The 18,969-nt window shown below is 50.7% G+C and overlaps 2 protein-coding genes across 3 annotated transcripts in view; both read right to left on the bottom strand.

Moving 5' to 3' along the window:
• LOC142584650 (uncharacterized) overlaps nt 1-18,969 on the bottom strand; it is a 138,472-nt gene that overhangs the window by 74,027 nt on the left and 45,476 nt on the right. The gene's annotated exons all lie outside the window — the stretch shown is intronic.
• On the bottom strand, nt 3,245-9,762 carry LOC142584645 (uncharacterized). Its single transcript, XM_075694791.1, has one exon. It carries the CDS (start codon nt 5,293-5,295, stop codon nt 3,622-3,624), a length of 1,674 nt encoding a protein of 557 aa, XP_075550906.1. The 5' UTR covers nt 5,296-9,762; the 3' UTR covers nt 3,245-3,621.

The raw sequence follows: 18,969 nt of genomic DNA, 5'->3' as shown, positions 1-18,969 counted from the left end.
ACTACAGTCCCAAAGGATGTGAGCCGCGGTGGCTCTCTCCTTAGCGCACAGTCTACACACGTCACTCGCGTACACGCTCGGACACACGTGCTTAGCTAGCACCGGGGTGAGCAGGGACCCCGTCTGTAATTGCCTGTATAACACTGCCTCCTCCCGGGTAAGCCCCGGGTGAGGTGGCGGCATAGTCTGTCTGTTAAGTCTGTACCACTTCACTATTTCATTGAAGGTGGTCATCTTGTCCTTGGCACTGCACCGTGACCAACACTCCGAGTCGGCCGTGCTTGCAGCCGCGCGGTTGGTTAGTCCTCGCGCGGCCGAGTTGGCCGTCTCGTTGTGGTTCACGTTCCCGCGTTCCGACACGTCACTGCCCATGTGGGCCGGAAACCACTTGATCACCACAGCGCTTTTGCGTCCGATGTCTTCGGCCTTGCGCAGTATGCGCGCAGCCTCACTACATACCCTACCCTTGGCGTAGTTCTTCACTGCCGTTCTAGAGTCACACAACACTGTAGTGCATCCGGGGTCGGAGACGGCCAAGGCGATGGCCACCTCCTCCGCCCGGTGTGCCTCTCGAGTCCGGACGCTCGCCGCGGTCTTCGTTGCACCCGTCGATGCCCCGACAGCCACCACCGCGTATGCGTCGCTGCTCCCTCGATACTCCGCCGCGTCCACTTAGATGGCGCCTTCTTCTCTGGCGTGGAGGTCCACAAGAGCCCTGGCCCTCGCCAACCTCCGCTCCTTGTTGTGCTCGGGGTTCACGTTCCTCGGTATCGGGCAGACCCTGAGCTTTCTGTTGATGCTATCCGGTATAAGCACGTCTTTCTGCTGCTCGCCTTCCCTCGGCTCGAGGCCAAGGTCCCGCAGTATCTTTCTTCCGGTTCTTGTTTCAGAGAGACGCTCGAGTTGCGCCGTTCTCTGTGCTTCGGCTATTTCGTCCAGCGTGTTGTGGACTCCCAGCGCCATGAATTTTTCTGTGCTCGTGCTTCCGAGGAGGCCGAGTGCCGCCTTATACGCCTTGCGTATGGTGGCGTCTATCTTGTTACGTTCGCTCGGCCTCCAGTTGTGGAAGGCGGCCACGTACGTTATGTGGCTAACTGCGAAGGATTGAACGAGCCTAGTCAGGCTCTCCTCCTTCATCCCCGCTCTTCTGTTGGACACCCTCTTGATGAGTCTCATTGCCGCGGCCGCTTTTCCCGCGAGCTTGTTGACCGTTTCACCGTTGACTCGATTTCGCTGGATGAGCAGCCCGAGCACTCTAATCTTCTCGACCTCCGGTATCACTTGTCCTCCCGCTGTCTTGACCGTAATCTGTGGTCGCTCGTACTTGACTTCCATGTTCTTTCTTTTCCTGCCCGCTCCTGTCGGTGGAATCACCAGCAGTTCTGACTTGGCCGGAGAGCAAACGAGTCCAGACCCGCCCGTTGACCGCTTCTTGCAGCGTTGTCTCGATGTGTCCGTCGCTTCCTCCCGGTACCCATAGCGTAACGTCGTCGGCGTAGATGGTGTGCCGGACTCCCGCTACTCTTTCTAGCCGGTTGGCCACCCCGATCATCACGAGGTTGAAGAGAAGCGGGGAGATCACCGAGCCCTGCGGAGTTCCGACGCTGCCCAACTTCTTCTCTTCGAGCTGCAGGTCTCCCGCGCAGATTTCGGTGGTCCGTTCCGTCAGGAAGTCTGATGTACTGGTATGTCCTTCTGCCCATGTTTAGTCTGGATACTTGGGCCAGGATAGCCGAGTGCCTCACTTTATCGAAGGCGCTCTGCAAGTCCAGCCCGAGTATGGCTCTGTTGTCCTTGGTGCCCGTCGTATCGTCGATGATCTCGTTCTTCAGTAAGATCATGGCGTCTTGCGTCCCGAGCTTCTTTCGAAACCCGATGATGGAATTTGGGTAAAGCTCCGATTCTTCCAGGTAACGCTGCCACCTGTTCATGAGAACGTGCTCGAGGACCTTTCCCACGCACGAAGTGAGCGAGATCGGCCTGAGGTTCTCTATGTTGGGCGGCTTGCCAGGCTTGGGGATGAGGATCGTCTTGGCTGCTTTCCATTGCTTGGGCAGCCTTCCTTCTTGCCAGCACTTGTTGAAGAAGTTCGTGAGCGTTTCGATGGCCGCTTCGTTGAGGTTCTTGAGCGCTCTGTTGGTCACTCGATCGGGACCCGCGGCGGACCTGCCATTGAGATCCTGCAGGGCAACTCTGACTTCCCATGTCTGGATGTCTCGATCTAGCGTCTCGTTCTCGTTGCCTTGGTAATCCGGGTGTCTTTCCGTGGGGGTGGTCGGTAGGTACTTGGCGTCCAAGCGCCCCTTGACCTCGTCCTCCCCGTGTTCACAGATTGCCTTGTGTAGGATTCTGGCCAGGTTGTTGTGTTGGTGGCCCTTGGTCTTGGTTTCGTCGAGGAGGTGCCGCAGCATGTTCCACGTCTTGCCCTTGTGCATCTGTCCGTCGGCTTCGTTGCAGGCCTCGTTCCACTGTTGGGTGCATAGCACCCTGCAGTGGACCTCGATCTGCCTGTTGAGCTCGGCGATCTTCTTCCTTAGACTTCGGTTGGTTCGTCGCTTCTGCCACCTCGCCTTTATGGACTGCTTGGCTTCTATCAGGTGGGCGAGCCGACTGTCCATCTTGTCTATCCGTTCGTCCGTCTCCAGCTCTTTGGTGGCTCCTTCCATCGTCTCAACGACGTTGGCCGCCCATTGCTCGATGTCCGTAATGTCCAGTTGCACCGCGGGTAGCGCCTTTCGAAAGGCGTCCCAGTCCGTAATGCGATGCTTCCTTATGCCGCTGTTGCCTTGGCGTTCTAGCGGTACGACGACCTCCACGATGTAGTGATCGCTGCCCAGCTCTTGGCCCGTGTTTCTCCATTTTGCTTCTCTCGATCCTCCGTCGGTTTTGACGAAGGTAAGGTCCTGAGTGGTGTCTCTCGTAACCGATGTGCCGATCCTGGTGGGAAAGGCCGGATCCGTGATTAGGTTCAGTCCCACGTCAGTGGCGTCTTGCATGAGCTCTCTCCCCTTGACCGTCGTTCTGTGGTAGCCCCAGTCTTGGCTCGGAGCGTTAAAGTCTCCGCACACTATGAGCGTATTGCTCCCCGCGACTGAACTCGCTTTGTGGAAGAGTGCCCTGAATTTCTGTTGTCCGTGGGACGGATTGCTGTAGACGTTCACCAGGAAAGTGCTCTCCTTCCTCCTCTTGCCCGTGATTACTTCCACCGTGCAGTGTTCGATGGCACTTTTGCCGATCAGTTCGTGTTCCATGAAGGTGATCCCTTTCCTAACGAAGGTGCAGACCCCTCTGCCCTTGCCCTTGGACGTGTCCCTTTTGCTCGGCGGGCTGTTGTGCGACCGGTAGCCAGGTAATCTCGGCGTCTTTTCGCTGTGTGTTTCTTGAATCATTATGACGTCTGGTTTCCTCGTTAGTTGCTGCAAGTGTTGCTGCAGCACCGCTCTCTTGCCGGTAAAGCCGTTGCAGTTCCAGTGCCAGACCAAGAGGTCTCTCACTGGTGCTGTGGATGCTGCTGTACGTGCTGTCCCGTCCATGATTGCTGCAGTTTGGCGATGATCTGTGCTTCCATGCCTTGTATTTGTGCCTGTATCTGCGCCTGCAGCTGTGCTTGCATCTGCGCCATCATGTCTGGATCGTGCTCTGTATGTTCGTTGTCATCTGCTGAACTGTTTGCGCGAGCGTAGTGAGGCGTTCGTTGGTTACCTTGCTGGTCGCCTCAAGACGGTCGAGTCTGTCGTCCTGTTTTTCGATTCTCTCCATTATCTTTCGTTCCTTGGCGCCCTCTATGGCTCTCCTCTTGGGAGCCGGTCCCGCCTCTTTCGTGGCTCTCGGGTCCACCTCGACCTCTGGTTCGTCCTCGGTTATCTCTTCTTGTTTCCTCTCGTGCGCGGGCTTCGGCAGCAGCTGCGGCTGTTGCTGCAACCCAATTAATGTCGTTAGCTTCTCGTTGATTTCCTTGATGGTTGCGTCCTGTTCGGCGATTCTCCGCTTTAGCATCTCGTTCTCGTCTCTCAGGGCTTTTACCACCCCGTTCTCTTCTTGGATCTTCTTCGCGGCGTTTTGCGCTGGTGGTTGTCTCTTATCTGCTATGTTTGCCTTGACTGCGTCGGCCCAGGCGACTCTCTCCCTCGACTGCGACGGTCTGTGGCAGCTGGCGCTCCTGCCTCCCTTGCTGTTGTCCCTCGTGCGGCTGCTGTCGCGCTGCCTCGATTCCCCGCGGGGTCTCTCGGCAGACGGCGCTCGCAGCGGCGGAAAGCTTTCCGGATCCGGTTGTTGCTGCATGGCTTTCATCTTGCGTTCCCATTGCCGTTTTTTGACCACGTACGGCATCTTGTACTTGTTTTTGCATTCCCTCTCGCCCGATGGATGCTGTCCCCCGCAGAGCTTGCACTTGGGCTTGCATTCGTGTTTGTGATCCTCGCTGGGGTTGACGATTCCGCAGCCGAAGCACACTCTGGTGTTGGGATTCGGGCATACGTCTCTTCTATGGCCGACCTTGCTGCATTGCCTGCATACGTCAAAGTGCTTGCGGTAAAGCCTGCACCTGACTAATATCGAGCCATACTTGACGTAGTTCGGTACTTTCTGTCCTGCGAAGAGTACTATCACCGTGGTTGTATTGCCGATTCTGTGCGCCTCCACCGCTAGGGGGTTGCGCGGGTTCACGATGTTTTCGGCTATCTCCTCCGGGGAGTCGTCTACGGCTATGCCTCGGATGACTCCCTTGACCGTGCCGTCCGGCGCCGTTCGGTAAGCGCTGACTTCGTATGTCCTGCCTCCAATGTGAAGGGCTTTGACCTTAGAGTATAGCGTGGCACGCCTCTCGTCCGGGGTGCTGACCACGATGATGTTTTGCTGCGCGTTCGTGCAGATGGTGTCTGCTTTGCCTTCTTCCTTCGTTACTCGAGCCGCCGTCATGACTGCCGACATAATTATTGAAACCTCAGTTCTCGCTACGTTGAGACCTCCACGTGGCCTCATGACTATCTTGGTGTCGTCTTTCGGCATGTCTGTCGGCATCCTCGCCGCTTTCGTAACCGAGGCTGCAACTCTCTTAGCAAAGCTGGCCCTAGTCTTGGGTCTAGACTGGTGAGTAATGGCGGCGGACTCACCGTTTTCCTTGCCGACCATGATCTGCCTGATGCGCTTGCCGGAGGCCGACCAGCCTTCGGCTTCTTCCGGTGTAATGTCCTCTCCGTGAACTTCAATGCACGTGCGTCCGCCGAGACTGCCGATGCTCGGTGCTGACGCCATGTTGTCTCCCATTGACGTGGCCACTTCCATTTCGCACGCCATCTTGGTCGCACTCGTCGCCGGGTTAGGCCTAGCGGCCGGGCCCGTCGCCACCGGTGGCCGTACTCGTGGGAGGCGTACGTTAGGCTTGGCGAAAAGTCCGCACCGCAACAGAAAAAGTCCTCGTAAATCGAGAGAATCACGTACCGCTTGGTCAAAACTGGTACTGGTGGATGCCCCGCACCTTCGCGCACACTTTGATACCAATTATATCGCGGTAACTGCAAATTAACACTGCGTTAATTGGCATAATAGCAGGAGCCGATGAGAAGCCCGGCTCTTCCGCTGTCGTCCTTAAGTTAGGAAAATAATGAAATGAGAAGTTTGAGCCAGTAGTAAATATCGATAACTTTTTACCATTACAGCGTCTACTTGTACGCGCTGCAATTGAGTAAAGTTTCAATAAACCAGCAATAATTTGAATAATATAAAGAACATCAGCAGGTCATTAGCAATAAATAGTGATTTTGCACAGTTCTGTTTGCCGGGTATATACAATTCTTCACTGTAAGGGCATCTCACGAAAAGTCGTTAGCAGCGTAATTAGATTATGGTGTGTAGGATCTCATATGGTTTGGCCCCTGGAGATGACAGATCACATCACATTTCCCGTACGTCGCACATATGTAAACTGCGGTAATACGCTATGAAGTGAACAGGACGTTCAGGGTGCTTTACAATGCATATGGTAGCTGTGATGAGTACGGAACGTTTTCGCAGGTCTGATACGTTCAGAGAAAGGTGGCCCATTTGACGGTTTGCTGTTCTAACAAATTTCTTGAACAGGCGAATGATGTGAATGAGTAAAAAGGGCGGCAACAAACGACGAAACGCCCAAAAGGAATGGAATAGACACATAATTGCTCAAGATGCAATCGGAGAACAGCTTTACAATAATTTTAAAAAAACCATCACGCCTTTTGAAAAGCAAGCATACCTGCGTGCACTATAATTTGTGTTTTGTTTTCCTTCACTTAAAGAGGGCCGTACTAATAACAGGGTCAATGATAAATGCCGAGAACGGTTGCATTTGTTTTGCTTTGACGTGTTTCTGCGTACATTATTCCTTTCAGGGAGAGCCTAATTTGTATATATGGCCTTGCTTATAATCATCTCTCTCAGTCATTGCTTGTGGACATTAGTCAGGTCGATCGTATGGGATGCTCTCTTCTTGTCAATATTCCTGTATAAAATTCTGTTCACTGTGTGCGTCCGCTGGATGCGCGCTTGTGAAGCAAAGGCCAGGCGTTCCTGAGCTTCATCAATGCCTGACAAAAGTGGCGAATCTTGAACTGCGGCAAAGCTTACTCTCGCGACCGCCATGAGCCTGCCACTTTCGTGTTTCGACATTAAGAAGCTCTTCGAATGGCCACAATGAATTTTCTCGTTTGAGTATCACAGTTTCGCTTCCGGTATTTGCCATATGCTACTGGCTAGGCAAAAGTAAGACCATCCCTGTATACTATGGGCTCGCAAGAAGCTAGGTGGGTTTTGCAAAAGCTAGACTTCCGAGCATCAAAGTGCTTTGATGTCGTAGAGAAAAAGTTCAAAGTAATTTTTATTCATGAGCCTAATAATTTGTGCTAACGCGTCAAGTTGCACCAGTGAACGCAAGGAGGCCAAACGAAGCTTGACTGATATTTGTCGAATGTGTCTCGCTCAAATTTCGCAGAAGGTTCAAGATAATGAAAGCCATTTCTTGCAGGGCGTGAGCAGACGACCAATGAAGTTGCAGTGGTCTGTGGGGTGTTACCACGATTGTCTGGATATTGTAAATGAGGCACTTCGTTATATCGGCTAATAAAGACCGTAAGAGCTTGCGTCTGGGAATTATGGCAGCTTTGTACAAAACATAAATTCTTGAACTAATCTTCGAGAGGAAAGACTACCATTCTAACTAAAGCAGACGACATGCGGCTGCTTCTATCAGGGATGCAGCACTTCCGTGCAGACGACAGGCAGATGACCAGCGTCAGTCGTCGTGCGATCATCGTGAGAGGCGCGCCTCAGCTTTAATGTAAAGGGAATATTTTGAAAATTTGTGCCATGGAAGCAGGCAAGGTGCGAGCTGCTGGACGACCAAGAAAGATGCCTGATGAAGAAAAGATAAAGTACGCTCGCGTTTCTGCCGTGGATCGTTCCCGCATCATCAATGCGTACCGACGAGGTGGGGACTTGAAGCAATTGGCCCAAACACTGGGAATAAATATAAAGACTGTGCGCTCAATCAGCGCAACACATCGCGAAACAGCCAAGAAACGTGGTGGCTCGTCAAAAAAGTTTGACCGAGATGTGGTCAATACCCTGCGTGAAATTCTTGAAAAGAACCCATCCTTCACGCTTATGCAAATCCGGATGTCGTTGAGAGAGAAGTTTCCCGGCACCGAAATCAGCAAGTCTACCATCGATCGGCTTCTCGATGGCAATGGTTATACACTCAAGTTAATTACACAGAGGCCGGTTGACCGTAACCGCCCTGATGTCAAGGAAGAGCGCCGCAAGTTCGCTCAATGGCTTCAAAACGAGGGTACCACAGTCACGCGGTACTACATCGACGAAACGAATTTCAACGTGTGGTGCGCAAGAAGTTTTGGCAGAGCGAAACGAGGCACCCCAGCTCTTCGTGTTGCAACCAGCACAAAGGATGCGAATATAAATGTTTTGGCTTGCATCTCTGCAAATGGCCTTCTGCACTGGACTTTAGTGGACACGATCCACTGGGCTGTATTCAACGAATTTCTCGATGATCTGTCCAAGAAGGTTCATCATCAGGAACCTGGCACTGAAGCTGTGTTCTTGTTTGACAACGCGCCAGCGCACCGCCTTGCTGAGGAAGTTCTCTTGGCTACTACTGAGCACTCAGTGAAGCGGCTTCCACCCTACAGCCCATTCTTCAATCCAATCGAAGAAGTTTTTTTGAAGTTCAAGGCTGGTGTGAAGGCTTTTCTTGCTGAACGGCGCGACCGTCTTTTCATGACACCACCAGGTATCTCCAAGAAACAGCATCGCCGGGCACGGTTGGTTGAGGCCGCGGGAGAGTCAATGCAGCTCATCCTGCGAGTTGAGTGCGCTGCCTACGACAGGCACAACTACACTTTTGCGCAAGCTGCCCTAGATTGCCACGATATGTGAAAACTCCTCAGTGCTGCGCTCAAAGGAAAGTCGACAGTCTTCCAACAAAGTGCTTTTGGTTTATATTAATAAAGTTTCCTCTCGCAGATCTACGCATAGCTCTTATGGTCATTGTTTACATAAACGATTCACAGGCGTCGCCTTTGCAACGCAATCAATTGCTTCATAAAAGTTTAAAGGAACTTAACATACTAACCTTTCCTGCTAAATTTCGAATTAACTGTTTTGCACATAAGTCTACTATAAGCCAGTGATGAAGCCTTGCTTCCGCTATGTTAAAATTTTTGTTTCCATTTATTTCTTCAAGTCAATTGGTGCCTCTTGCACCGTTCTAGTGAAACAAGGCTTACGAATTCAGAAAGTTGGCAACTATAACCTCAAGTCGGCTTCTTTGCGTCAATTGGCTCACACATGTCAGCTCCTAGTCTTCATAATCGAATCAACTTTTGAGCGACCTTTCATTTGAAGTCCATGAAGCTGCGATTTGCGAGTAGTAAAGAAAATTGAAGTGAACATAGTCACCATTGACCACCAGTATTTCGACCACATCTGCAATCTCAGAGGGAAAATATTCACCTATAGCAAAATGAACGAATGATGGCTACCATTGACAAAGTGACTTGTGATTACTAGTGACTAATTTTTAGCAACCCCAGGTTATAAAATTTGAATCATCTTTCGAATTATCATTTGACATCCATGACACTACAAACTCAAATTGTAACAGAACGTTGAACTGAGCTTATCACTAGTGATCACTAATAACTCTTTACTATCAGGTAGCAATGGTAGTAGAGAAAATACTAATTCAATAACATTTTGATAGATATCAATGACTACGTGCACGATTGATGGCTGCCGCCGCCATACCAAAGTGACTGGTAATCACTTGTGCCAAATGCTTAGCACCTCCTAGTTACTAAACTTGTATTGCCATTTGACTCAATTTTAATTTGATACGCATGACTTTAGGCTGCAAGAAGTACGAAAACAAAGAACTGAGCTTGCCACTAGTGATCACTACTCACCCTTCACTATCAGGTAGCAATGGTAGCAGACCAAATGCTCAGGGATCGTAAATGATCATAACTGGATCATTGTTTAAAGATTTCATTTGACATGCATGACGCTATGCAGCATAAAAGTGCAAGAACACCGAACACAGCTTATCGCTAGTGGTCATTAATGACTCTGCGATGTAAATTAGCAATGTTGACTGAATAAAATTCTCATTTAATTTATACCATTCACGGCGTGCATGAATGATGGCTCTGACCATCAAACTACAAAAGTGATTCTTCATCACGAGAGAATCAATCTTAGTATTTCCTATAGTTATCAAATTATAGTTAGTGAATAGCCGTGTGAATTACATTTCATTTCATATCTATCACGCTATTCTGCATAAAAATTCGAGAACATCGCAGTGAGCACATCACTAGGGATGAATAAAAACTCGGCGGTATCAGTTGGCAGTGGTAACGCAAAAGTACTCATCGTGCTACAGCTTCATTTATAGTACTGACGGCACCCACGAGGGAAAGTGGCCTCAGGGATAGTAAAATAGGTGAATGGTATTCACCAGTGACTTAAGTATACGAGTTTATAGTAGGCATAGTGAGTCACTCGTTTCATCGTATTTCATTGGATGTATATGACGTTATGTTGCACAAAACTCCAACAACCCCGAACTGCGCATTGTATTTCACTTGTGATCACTAGTGGCTTGACCATATCAGTTATGCAATTAAATGGTATTCATGACTGTTTTAGCGGTACCGATGACAATGTCTTTGATTGGAGGCTGCGGATATCGCAGTAGAATAGTGAATCGTATTCGCTAGCGACCGAAGCCTCCCAGCGAGGGCCTAATGATTATCATCGAATCAACCTTTATTGTATCGTTTGATAGCCATGACCAAATCGAATGTGTACCATTAACTCGACGTACTCATGCTGACGTTTCCTCTCAAATAATTCGGAGAATGTTCATCTTCTGTGCTGCTCTCATAGCGAAGTAGAAAATAAAAAAGAATGGCTGGCGCTTAGCTAAGGTTAAACCTGGATATATCGAAGCGAAAAGGTTCGGTGATGCTTGTGGTTTAGCTTATGGTTATGCTTTATGATTTAGCCTATGGTTATGCTTACGGTTTAGCTTATGGTTATGCGTTATGATTTAGCCTTGAATATGCTTACGGTTTGACTTATGGATATGCTTATGGTTTAAGTTATGGATATGCTTACGGTTCAGCTTATGGTTATGCTTTATGATTTAGCCTATGGTTATGCTTACGGTTTCACTTATGGATATGCTTTCGTTAGCTTATGGTTATGCTATACGTGTGCCTTGTGTAGTTATGCAAATTGATTATCAATGATATATACCATAAGTTATGCAGGATTATTAAACTTCTTTATTCATCACTGTTGGGCACATTGTCTTGTGATTTCTCTACAGCCATAAACACAGCTCTCTGTATCGGTAGTATGACTCTTCTCCTTTCATGTTGAATGTGCACGCCTATGGACAAGAACGGCACCGAGAGCGGCGCTGCTGCGCCGGCGTTGAGAGCGCCCCATGCGAAGCAAAATTCTATTAGCGGGTGGTACCCCTCTCCCACCTCTCGTTCGCACCGCCTTGATTGCCTCCTGCACTGCGCGTGTTTGGGCACGTTTCGTGCGGCGCGCGGTGTGTGCCTACGTGTGCGCGCGTGGACATTTCATTCGAAGGGTGTAGTACAGTCTGTTTCACATTTAGGGGAAAACTCGGAGCGCATTGCATCGTGATGCGGCGAGCGCTTGAGTCAGGCGGCGGCAGCAGCTCGCGCAGGTGCTCGAGGGGCGGGATCTTGAACGGCGTCGTCTGCTACGGCGACGCGCGCTGGCCGCATTTGTCGGGAAGCGTTCTACTGTCAGTTGCAGGGCGCCGATCTCATCGTTACTGCGTGAAATGAGCCAGTATGTTTTACTAAGCGTTGTGCGACGCCCACTGATACGCCTCGAAGGTAAGTTCATCGCTGCAGGGTAGTCATAGATGACGTACTGATTCCATACATTCTTGACGGCCCGTTTCTGGAAGACGACTATATATTCTAACGCGATAGGTGGCCGATCCGCACTGCTCGTGTTGTGCAAGATCTGCTGGAAGAGCAGCGCGCAGTCACTCTCTTGGAGTGGCCGCCTTGATCCCCGGGCGCCAACATCATTTAAAATGTCTGGGGCTCGTTGAAAGTATCGCTGCCGCACCATCCCCTCTATCAGTCGCCCGCGGATAGGGTTCGATCCACCATCGTCAGCGACTGAGACGTGCTGCGAATGAACACATCCCTGATCAAGTCATTTTACACTTCACTGCCTTCCAGGATGAGCGCTGTCATCGTTGCCGCTGGGGACATGACGAGATACTAACTGAAGTTCCGAGCGTGACGTGTCCAATTCCCCGCCGGCGAGCAGGGTCTGTCTGGTGCCGCGAATGATTGTCGAGAAAAATCACTTCCAGCTCATTGTCTTAACCTAAACCTTTCCTTTAATCGTATCCGTTTGTTTTATCGTGTTCGACCCCCACAGTTATCATTGTTGAGTGCTTTGTTTTCCTTTCGAGTCAAACAAAGACTGAGCACGTTGCGCGCACATCTTAGTGCGTCTTGTCGCTGCTTATTACGGTATCACACACAGTGAAGAAATACGTGCACGCGCTCAGTACCCCGGCCATTCGAAAGAACAAACGAAGCATGCTGTCAAAAGAAGTTTGTGGAACTCCTTTATCGCCGATGAAGGTTCAGAGTTTGGCGAGGCACAACGTTTAGTAAAGAATATCAGCTCAGTTCCCGCAGTACCGATGAAATCGGTGCACTGCCCCTGGCAGTAGCACGCTTCCCGACAATGCGGCCAACGCGCGCCGCCGTAGCAGACGACGCAGATCACGACTCCGCCTCTCGAGCGTCTGCGGCTGCTCGAGCTGCTGCCGCCGCACGACTCAATTCCTTGCCGCATCGCGATGCAATACGTTCCGAGTTTTCCCTTAAGTGTGAAACAGACTGTACACGCTTCTATTTGCCTTTAAGAAGATGGGTACGCTTGACGTATATTTTTATGGCTGCAATGCGGCGAAAGGGCAGCGTCTGCTTAACCATGTAAGTGACGCTGAGCAGGTAATTGGAAACGACATCGTATGTGGCGCCGGAAAAATCGTCAGTATGTGCCGCCGGAAAAAGTCATTTTTGCAGTTTCTCACAATATGTTTGCTACAAATGTGTGTTGCCTCTGATGGCGACAACGGACTTCCATAGACACTGTGCGGAAATAAACAAAATATATCGCTGCATAGCACAAGTACGACATGCGCACACAACTTTAACTAGTACGTCCCCTACAATATGGAATATAGACAGCAATGTAGACAGCTTGGCCATTTTTTAACAGTGCTCAAGAGACGGAAGTTGAAAGTATTAGTAATCATTCCTGCTTCACCAATGCCGACGCGACCAAGACGCGGGCGCGTATCGTCCAGTAGCTCGATCGATCGGTGCAGTGGTGAAGCGGGAACGAACTCCGGTCATGTTCAATGCATCGTGCACATATTCAATTTCTCGGGACGCGTGAGCTTCGGCCACTGCTAGCGCATACAACAGAAGTGGTTTTCATTCTTGGGCAGCGCACGCACAAACGAAACACGAGAAAGAAGACAGGACAAGCGCTCGTCGAACAACTTAGTTTTTATATGAATAAAAGGATTATGTACCGAGTAATTATTAAATTCATGTGGGTTACATATAAAAACCGTCATACACTCAGGAGTGATCAATGAACGAGGTCGCTTCGTTTGCCAGTTGTTTACTTCGCTCGGCGCACCGCAGTAATCCATGTCTGTCGTCTGCATTTTTCGTACCATTTTCTTGTGAATCGGCAGAATTTCACTGGTGGAATGAACCCTTTCGTATTTACATTGCTGTCGTGACAGTTAACAACACAATAATAATTTCCGGTCATCCGAAGAGGCGCCGTCGCGAACACGAGACGTTTCGCGCGCAGCGCGAACTGAACGCGCGCGCGACCGTGAAGGGAAGCGGCGGCGGAAGCCTACACCCGTTGGAGATGAAATCGTTCCGCCAGGGGAGAAACGAGCGCTGGCGTCTAGGATGAAACTTCGCGTGCGGTCGTCTATACTCTGGCAAGCGGTTATATAGTCGGCTTCCGCGATAAACACGCGCTTGCGGCGAACGTCAAACGATGACCCATAGCGGGGGCAGTGGCCACCTGCGCCGACTCCCACACGCTTATGGAGCCAATTCGACTCCCAGACGCTTATGGAGCCAATTCGACTCCGAACACGCTTATGGAGCCAATTCGACTCCGAAGACGCTTATGGAGCCAATTCGACTCCGAAGACGCTCACGGAGCCAATTCGACTCCGAATACGCTCACGGAGCCAATTCGACTCCGAATACGCTCACGGAGCCAATTCGACTCCGAATACGCTCACGGAGCCAATTCGACTCCGAATACGCTCACGGAGACAATTCGACTCCGAATACGCTCACGGAGCCAATTCACCTCCGAATACGCTCACGGAGCCAATTCACCTCCGAAATACGCTCACGGAGCCAATTCACCTCCGAAATACGCTCACGGAGCCAATTCACCTCCGAAATACGCTCACGGAGCCAATTCACCTCCGAATACGCTCACGGAGCCAATTCACCTCCGAATACGCTCACGGAGCCAATTCACCTCCGAATACGCTCACGGAGCCAATTCACCTCCGAATACGCTCACGGAGCCAATTCACCTCCGAATACGCTCACGGAGCCAATTCACCTCCGAATACGCTCACGGAGCCAATTCCGACATACGCCGGCTCGCGCGATGCACGGTGTTGACTATAGCGTAGTGAAGCTTTTCGCTTCAAAACCTCCAGAAGTTGTTAGTCCCGTGGCAGGATAGTTACTGGTTTACTACCTCGCTCTTTCATTTTTCAAGGTGTTAACTCATAACATGTTCGCAAATTTTCAGAAGTCTTGAAATCTAAAGATTCTTGGATTCCGTTGTGCCTGGATTAAATTCACTGGCGTTTGGATTATTTCGGCTGGCGTTTGGATTAAATTGAGTGGCACTCGGATTAAAATCACTGGCGCTCGGATTAAATTGACTGGCGCTCGGATTAAATTGACTGGCGCTTGGATTAAATTGAGCGGGAAAACCTGTACTTCTGCCAAGAATCCTAATCTCAGAAAAACGTGGTTTGCACATGCGGCCCTTGCAGTGCGCAGGCAAGTATGCTACGCCATCTTTCATTAGATTTAGTCCGTGTTCCCTGGCTCGTTCATTTATGCAGCGTCCAGTCTGTCCTATATAGGACTTGCCGCACTCAAGGGGGAATTTCATACACCAGGCCCGTAGCGCATCTCCCGTAGGACGCGCTATGTTTCTTCCCGCAGCCTTGCGAACCGGTCTCCTCGCGTGTGGTTCTTGAACAGAGTCGACCCAGTTTGACGGGGGCAGAAAAGGCAATGGGCACAGCATACCGGCCTGTCACCTTCTTGAGGTTATGGGAGACCTTATGAACATAAGGAATCACTGCAGGACTTAAGGTTCTGGCTCTTTCTTTCTCCCTTGTGGCGCTGGTACCTTTAACCTTCCGTAAAAGGCGTAATTGTCAAGCGTGGAATTGCTATGCTCTGCCTGAAGTCTGCCCTAGGAAAGTCGTGTACAGACACGATGCAGGCCTCGTTCAATAATCAGATTAAGCGACTTAAAGCAGCACGGTTCCCTGACTCGTTGGTGAGCTCAGTCACCAAAAGCCTTTTACGGAAGGCAATCACCGCATGAGGTTCAGATAATAGATTATACATTGGCTAAGAACCATATGGCAACAGTGAGCATTCACATGCACGGGTCTCTTAGGACACATTTAGCCGCCTACTTACAGGCATAATACTTGCCTTCGTCGCATGTGGTGGTCTGGTAACGAGCGACAACCAGCAGTACAAACAGATTGGACAGAGCGTCTCACCTGTTTGAACCGACAGTTGCCGTTGAAGATGAGCAACTTCTATTGCGAAGCAATCAGCTGATACAGGCATCTGCAGCCGCAACCAACACAGCAACAGGGACTGCCGAGCATTTCAGAGTTAACTCCTTTCCAACCTACACTTTTTCTTTCGAGGGCCGCTAATGTGTGGCTCATAGTTGGTGTCCCACATTGTCTCAATATGGACAGGTCGCTTTCGTGGGCATCACCTTCATCAGCCACTTTTGCGGGCCTTTCCCCCCATGTGACTGTCAACTTCATACACGTCGGACCATTTAAGCACGTATGCTGGTCTCGTTTTCGTGCTTAACCTCAGCCGAGAAAGGCCACAGGCACGATTTGCCCATGGCTGCAGCAGGGGGCGCGAGAGGACGCTAGGGGGCGCGATGTAGAGAAGTCGCCTTCACACCGAGCTCCGACGTAAATGTCCATACCTTCGGAAGTTTAAGCCCTAAAGTGAAAATTCAAGAACGAGAAGAACCGCAAACACCAGGGGATCACGGAACTACCGCCGTCACCACGGTAGGACCACTTCTCTACTCTCTGCAAGAGTGAATTTTCGAGGTGGCGACGCCGCCACCTAAGCCTAGCGCCTAGGGAACGCAACGGCGCAGGAACTCGCATAGCTGCTGCGCCGGCCCAAGCACGATGCAACCACGGGCAGCGGCTGCAGCGTCGGCGGAGACGCCGGCAGAAGAGAGAAACCCTGAGGGAACGCAACGGCGTAGCAGCACGCACTGCCGCTCCGGCCCAACATGATGCAGCCACGGGTAGCGGTTGCAGCGCCGGTGGAGACGCCGGCAGAAGAGCAAAGAAACGGAGTCGCAACAGCTGTGGAAACTGCCGGAAGGGACATCCAGCCAACGTTCTCGGATGGAAATCATGCAGAAAAAAGACCTCTCCACGCAGGAGAGGAGGAAGGAGAAAAGATGGACGTAGGCGCTTTCGCCGATAAACACGGAGGAAGGAAACTAAGGAGAGGCCCTGACGTCACTCTTTGTGAAGCAAAAGTGAAGCCGGAAGTTGGCGTTGCTCATGGCGATGCTCCGCCTTTTGGGCCACCCTCCTCTCTTGATTACATCTTTCGCGAAACCACGCCGCGCTGCGCATGGTTTCGCGCGATGAAGCGCGCTCCCTCGCTCCGCAGCAATACTAAACAATCGCGATGTCTCATTGCGTTGCCGCTGCCGAACCCATGTTAAAAGAAGTTCATAATGAACTTCGCAAATTGGGCCGTGAGGTCGAATCGGCTGCTTTTACCGGCCTTTATAAAAATAAACATGCCTTAAATATAAGGCCAACCAACTGAGCTGTTCCCATTAACCGCAGGTACCGGCCGCTACCCAGCTCTTGCGTGTTTTTTTAAAAAAAGGTCCCCTTTATCGCTGCCTTCTACTTGCTTTTCTCTGCTTGGGCTTCCTGGGGCTCTCATACGGTCTTGCTCGCGAGGATTGTGCATTTCTTGCTCCTTGTGCACTTTGAAATTTCACTTCCACTTGTACATGTCATGAATGCCTTCCAAATAGTTTTGTACAGTACTGGTTTTATTTAGTTTTTTTAATTAGTAGACTCGTGTGCTTCTCTGTATGGTGCGCCGTGACATGAATGTAGCGCTTTAACGGCTACTGTACACATCGACGTGCCAATCTAGGTCATGAAACACTACATGTTGGTATAAAGCAAGCGTGCAGCTTGTGAAAATGTCGATGTCGAGGGCAGCAAAATGCACATATTCTGGGTAAATCTCTATCAGCACGTGTGTATTAATTGTGGTACACCTGAGCAGGTGTGCATGACCCTCGAACGTGCTCTGCCTAAAAGAATCGGCGCTGTCGCGAGTAATGCGAGAAACAAGCAACAGTTGAGCAACACGTGTTTTAATATGCACAAAAGCAAGTTGTTACTGAACACGTAGTTCTGAAACTAGGATTATGCATTCTTGAATAACGCACGTTCTACGTGCCACAAATGCAACATGCGCTGTCAAAAGCAGGAATCACTGACCTGCAAGGCGTTCACTGTACAGATTCTGAAACGCATCGGTTTCGGTCTGCGATGGCACGTTAGCATGATTCCGCTGAAGTGGAGGCAAAATTTCCCGCGGATATTCCTTCGTCCGTTGTCAGTGCCGTGGCGCGGTACATTGCGTACAGCGTTACATATGCGCGTTCATTTCACGAGCTTTGGTTCCTCCTGTCCCACATGGCCACAGCAACATCCGGCAGAGCCCGGTGCAGGTAACACAGCGCAACAAGACACGGTGACTAACGCAAACCCGCCCACACAGCGCCCTAGCCACGGCACGAAACCTACCAGAGCAACACATGTGAGCGCTCAAAACCATAACAACGCCGCCATTGTGGCCCAAAAGGCGTGGCCACACAGCAAAAAATAAAAAAGCAGCAAAATAAATGAGAACCTACTACGTCATTTCCGCCACACTTTTCTCCTAGCGCGCGGAGGGGGTAGGGCCTCTCCTTAGTTTCCTTCCTCCGTGCCGATAAAGAAGAAACCCAAGAGGGCTGGTGCCGCTCTATAGGCGGAAGATACGTCCCGGAGGAGAAGGTGGAAGAAGTATTAGCTAGAAAAAGGGAACGAAAACCCCTAAACCTGAAGAAAAACAAGGCCATGACAGAGAGGACGGTAGAAAAGCTTTAAGTTCGCCTGCCATCAGGTACAGAGAAGATTATCCTCCTACCAGCAGGAGGAATCGACAGCCTAAAGAAGAAGCTGGGGATTCTCGCCGGAAACGCCATCCTGGAGACGGCCGGGCTACTCCCCATGGCAGAAGATGACATTGTCTTCAACAAAAACAACCAAACAATCTTAATATCAACCCCGAACAAGGAAAGGGCAGAGGCTTTCGCCAAAATCAAGAACATCCGAGCCGGAAAAGAAGATATCGAAATGACTGCCCACCCGGCGATGCCCGAGGGGGGCAGAGGCGTCATCTACGGGATTAACCTAGACTTGACGGAAGAACAAATACACAGGGCGTTGGACAACCCACGGAACCCAACGTATACGGCAGTCAGAAGACTAGGAAGAGCATCCGGATCGGTCATCATTAACTTCAAAGATCTGGAAGTACCGAGGGCCGTAAAATTCTTCAGTCAATGGATTCCATGTCACCTATATAAAAAAGTACGACGTGTGCTACGCATGCGGCAAGATTGGACACAGGCAAGACGTCTGCCCAGATCCAACAAGCACCCACTGCAGAGGCTGCGAGCTAAGAAATAAGCCGGAGGATCACGCCTGCGAGCCGAAGTGCCTCCTCTGCGGGAAGAAGCATCAGTTAGGGGACCCGACGTGCAGGGAACTCTACAGGAAGCGCAACTGGGTTAAACAACGCGACGCGGCCCGGGCCGAGGCCAGGGCCGAACAAGAAAAGGGAGGAGCGACCGCAGGCAGAAGCAGGCCGACAACGAGGGTCACGCTACTGCCTGCTGCGAAAAAGAAGTGCATCCAGGCCGCCGCCCAGGGACGACCAGACCCACTGGCCAGGCCTCCAG

This window comes from Dermacentor variabilis, chromosome 6 (assembly GCF_050947875.1).
Source record: "Dermacentor variabilis isolate Ectoservices chromosome 6, ASM5094787v1, whole genome shotgun sequence".
NCBI lineage: Eukaryota > Metazoa > Arthropoda > Arachnida > Ixodida > Ixodidae > Dermacentor > Dermacentor variabilis.
This window is presented reverse-complemented; position numbering and strand designations above follow the sequence as displayed.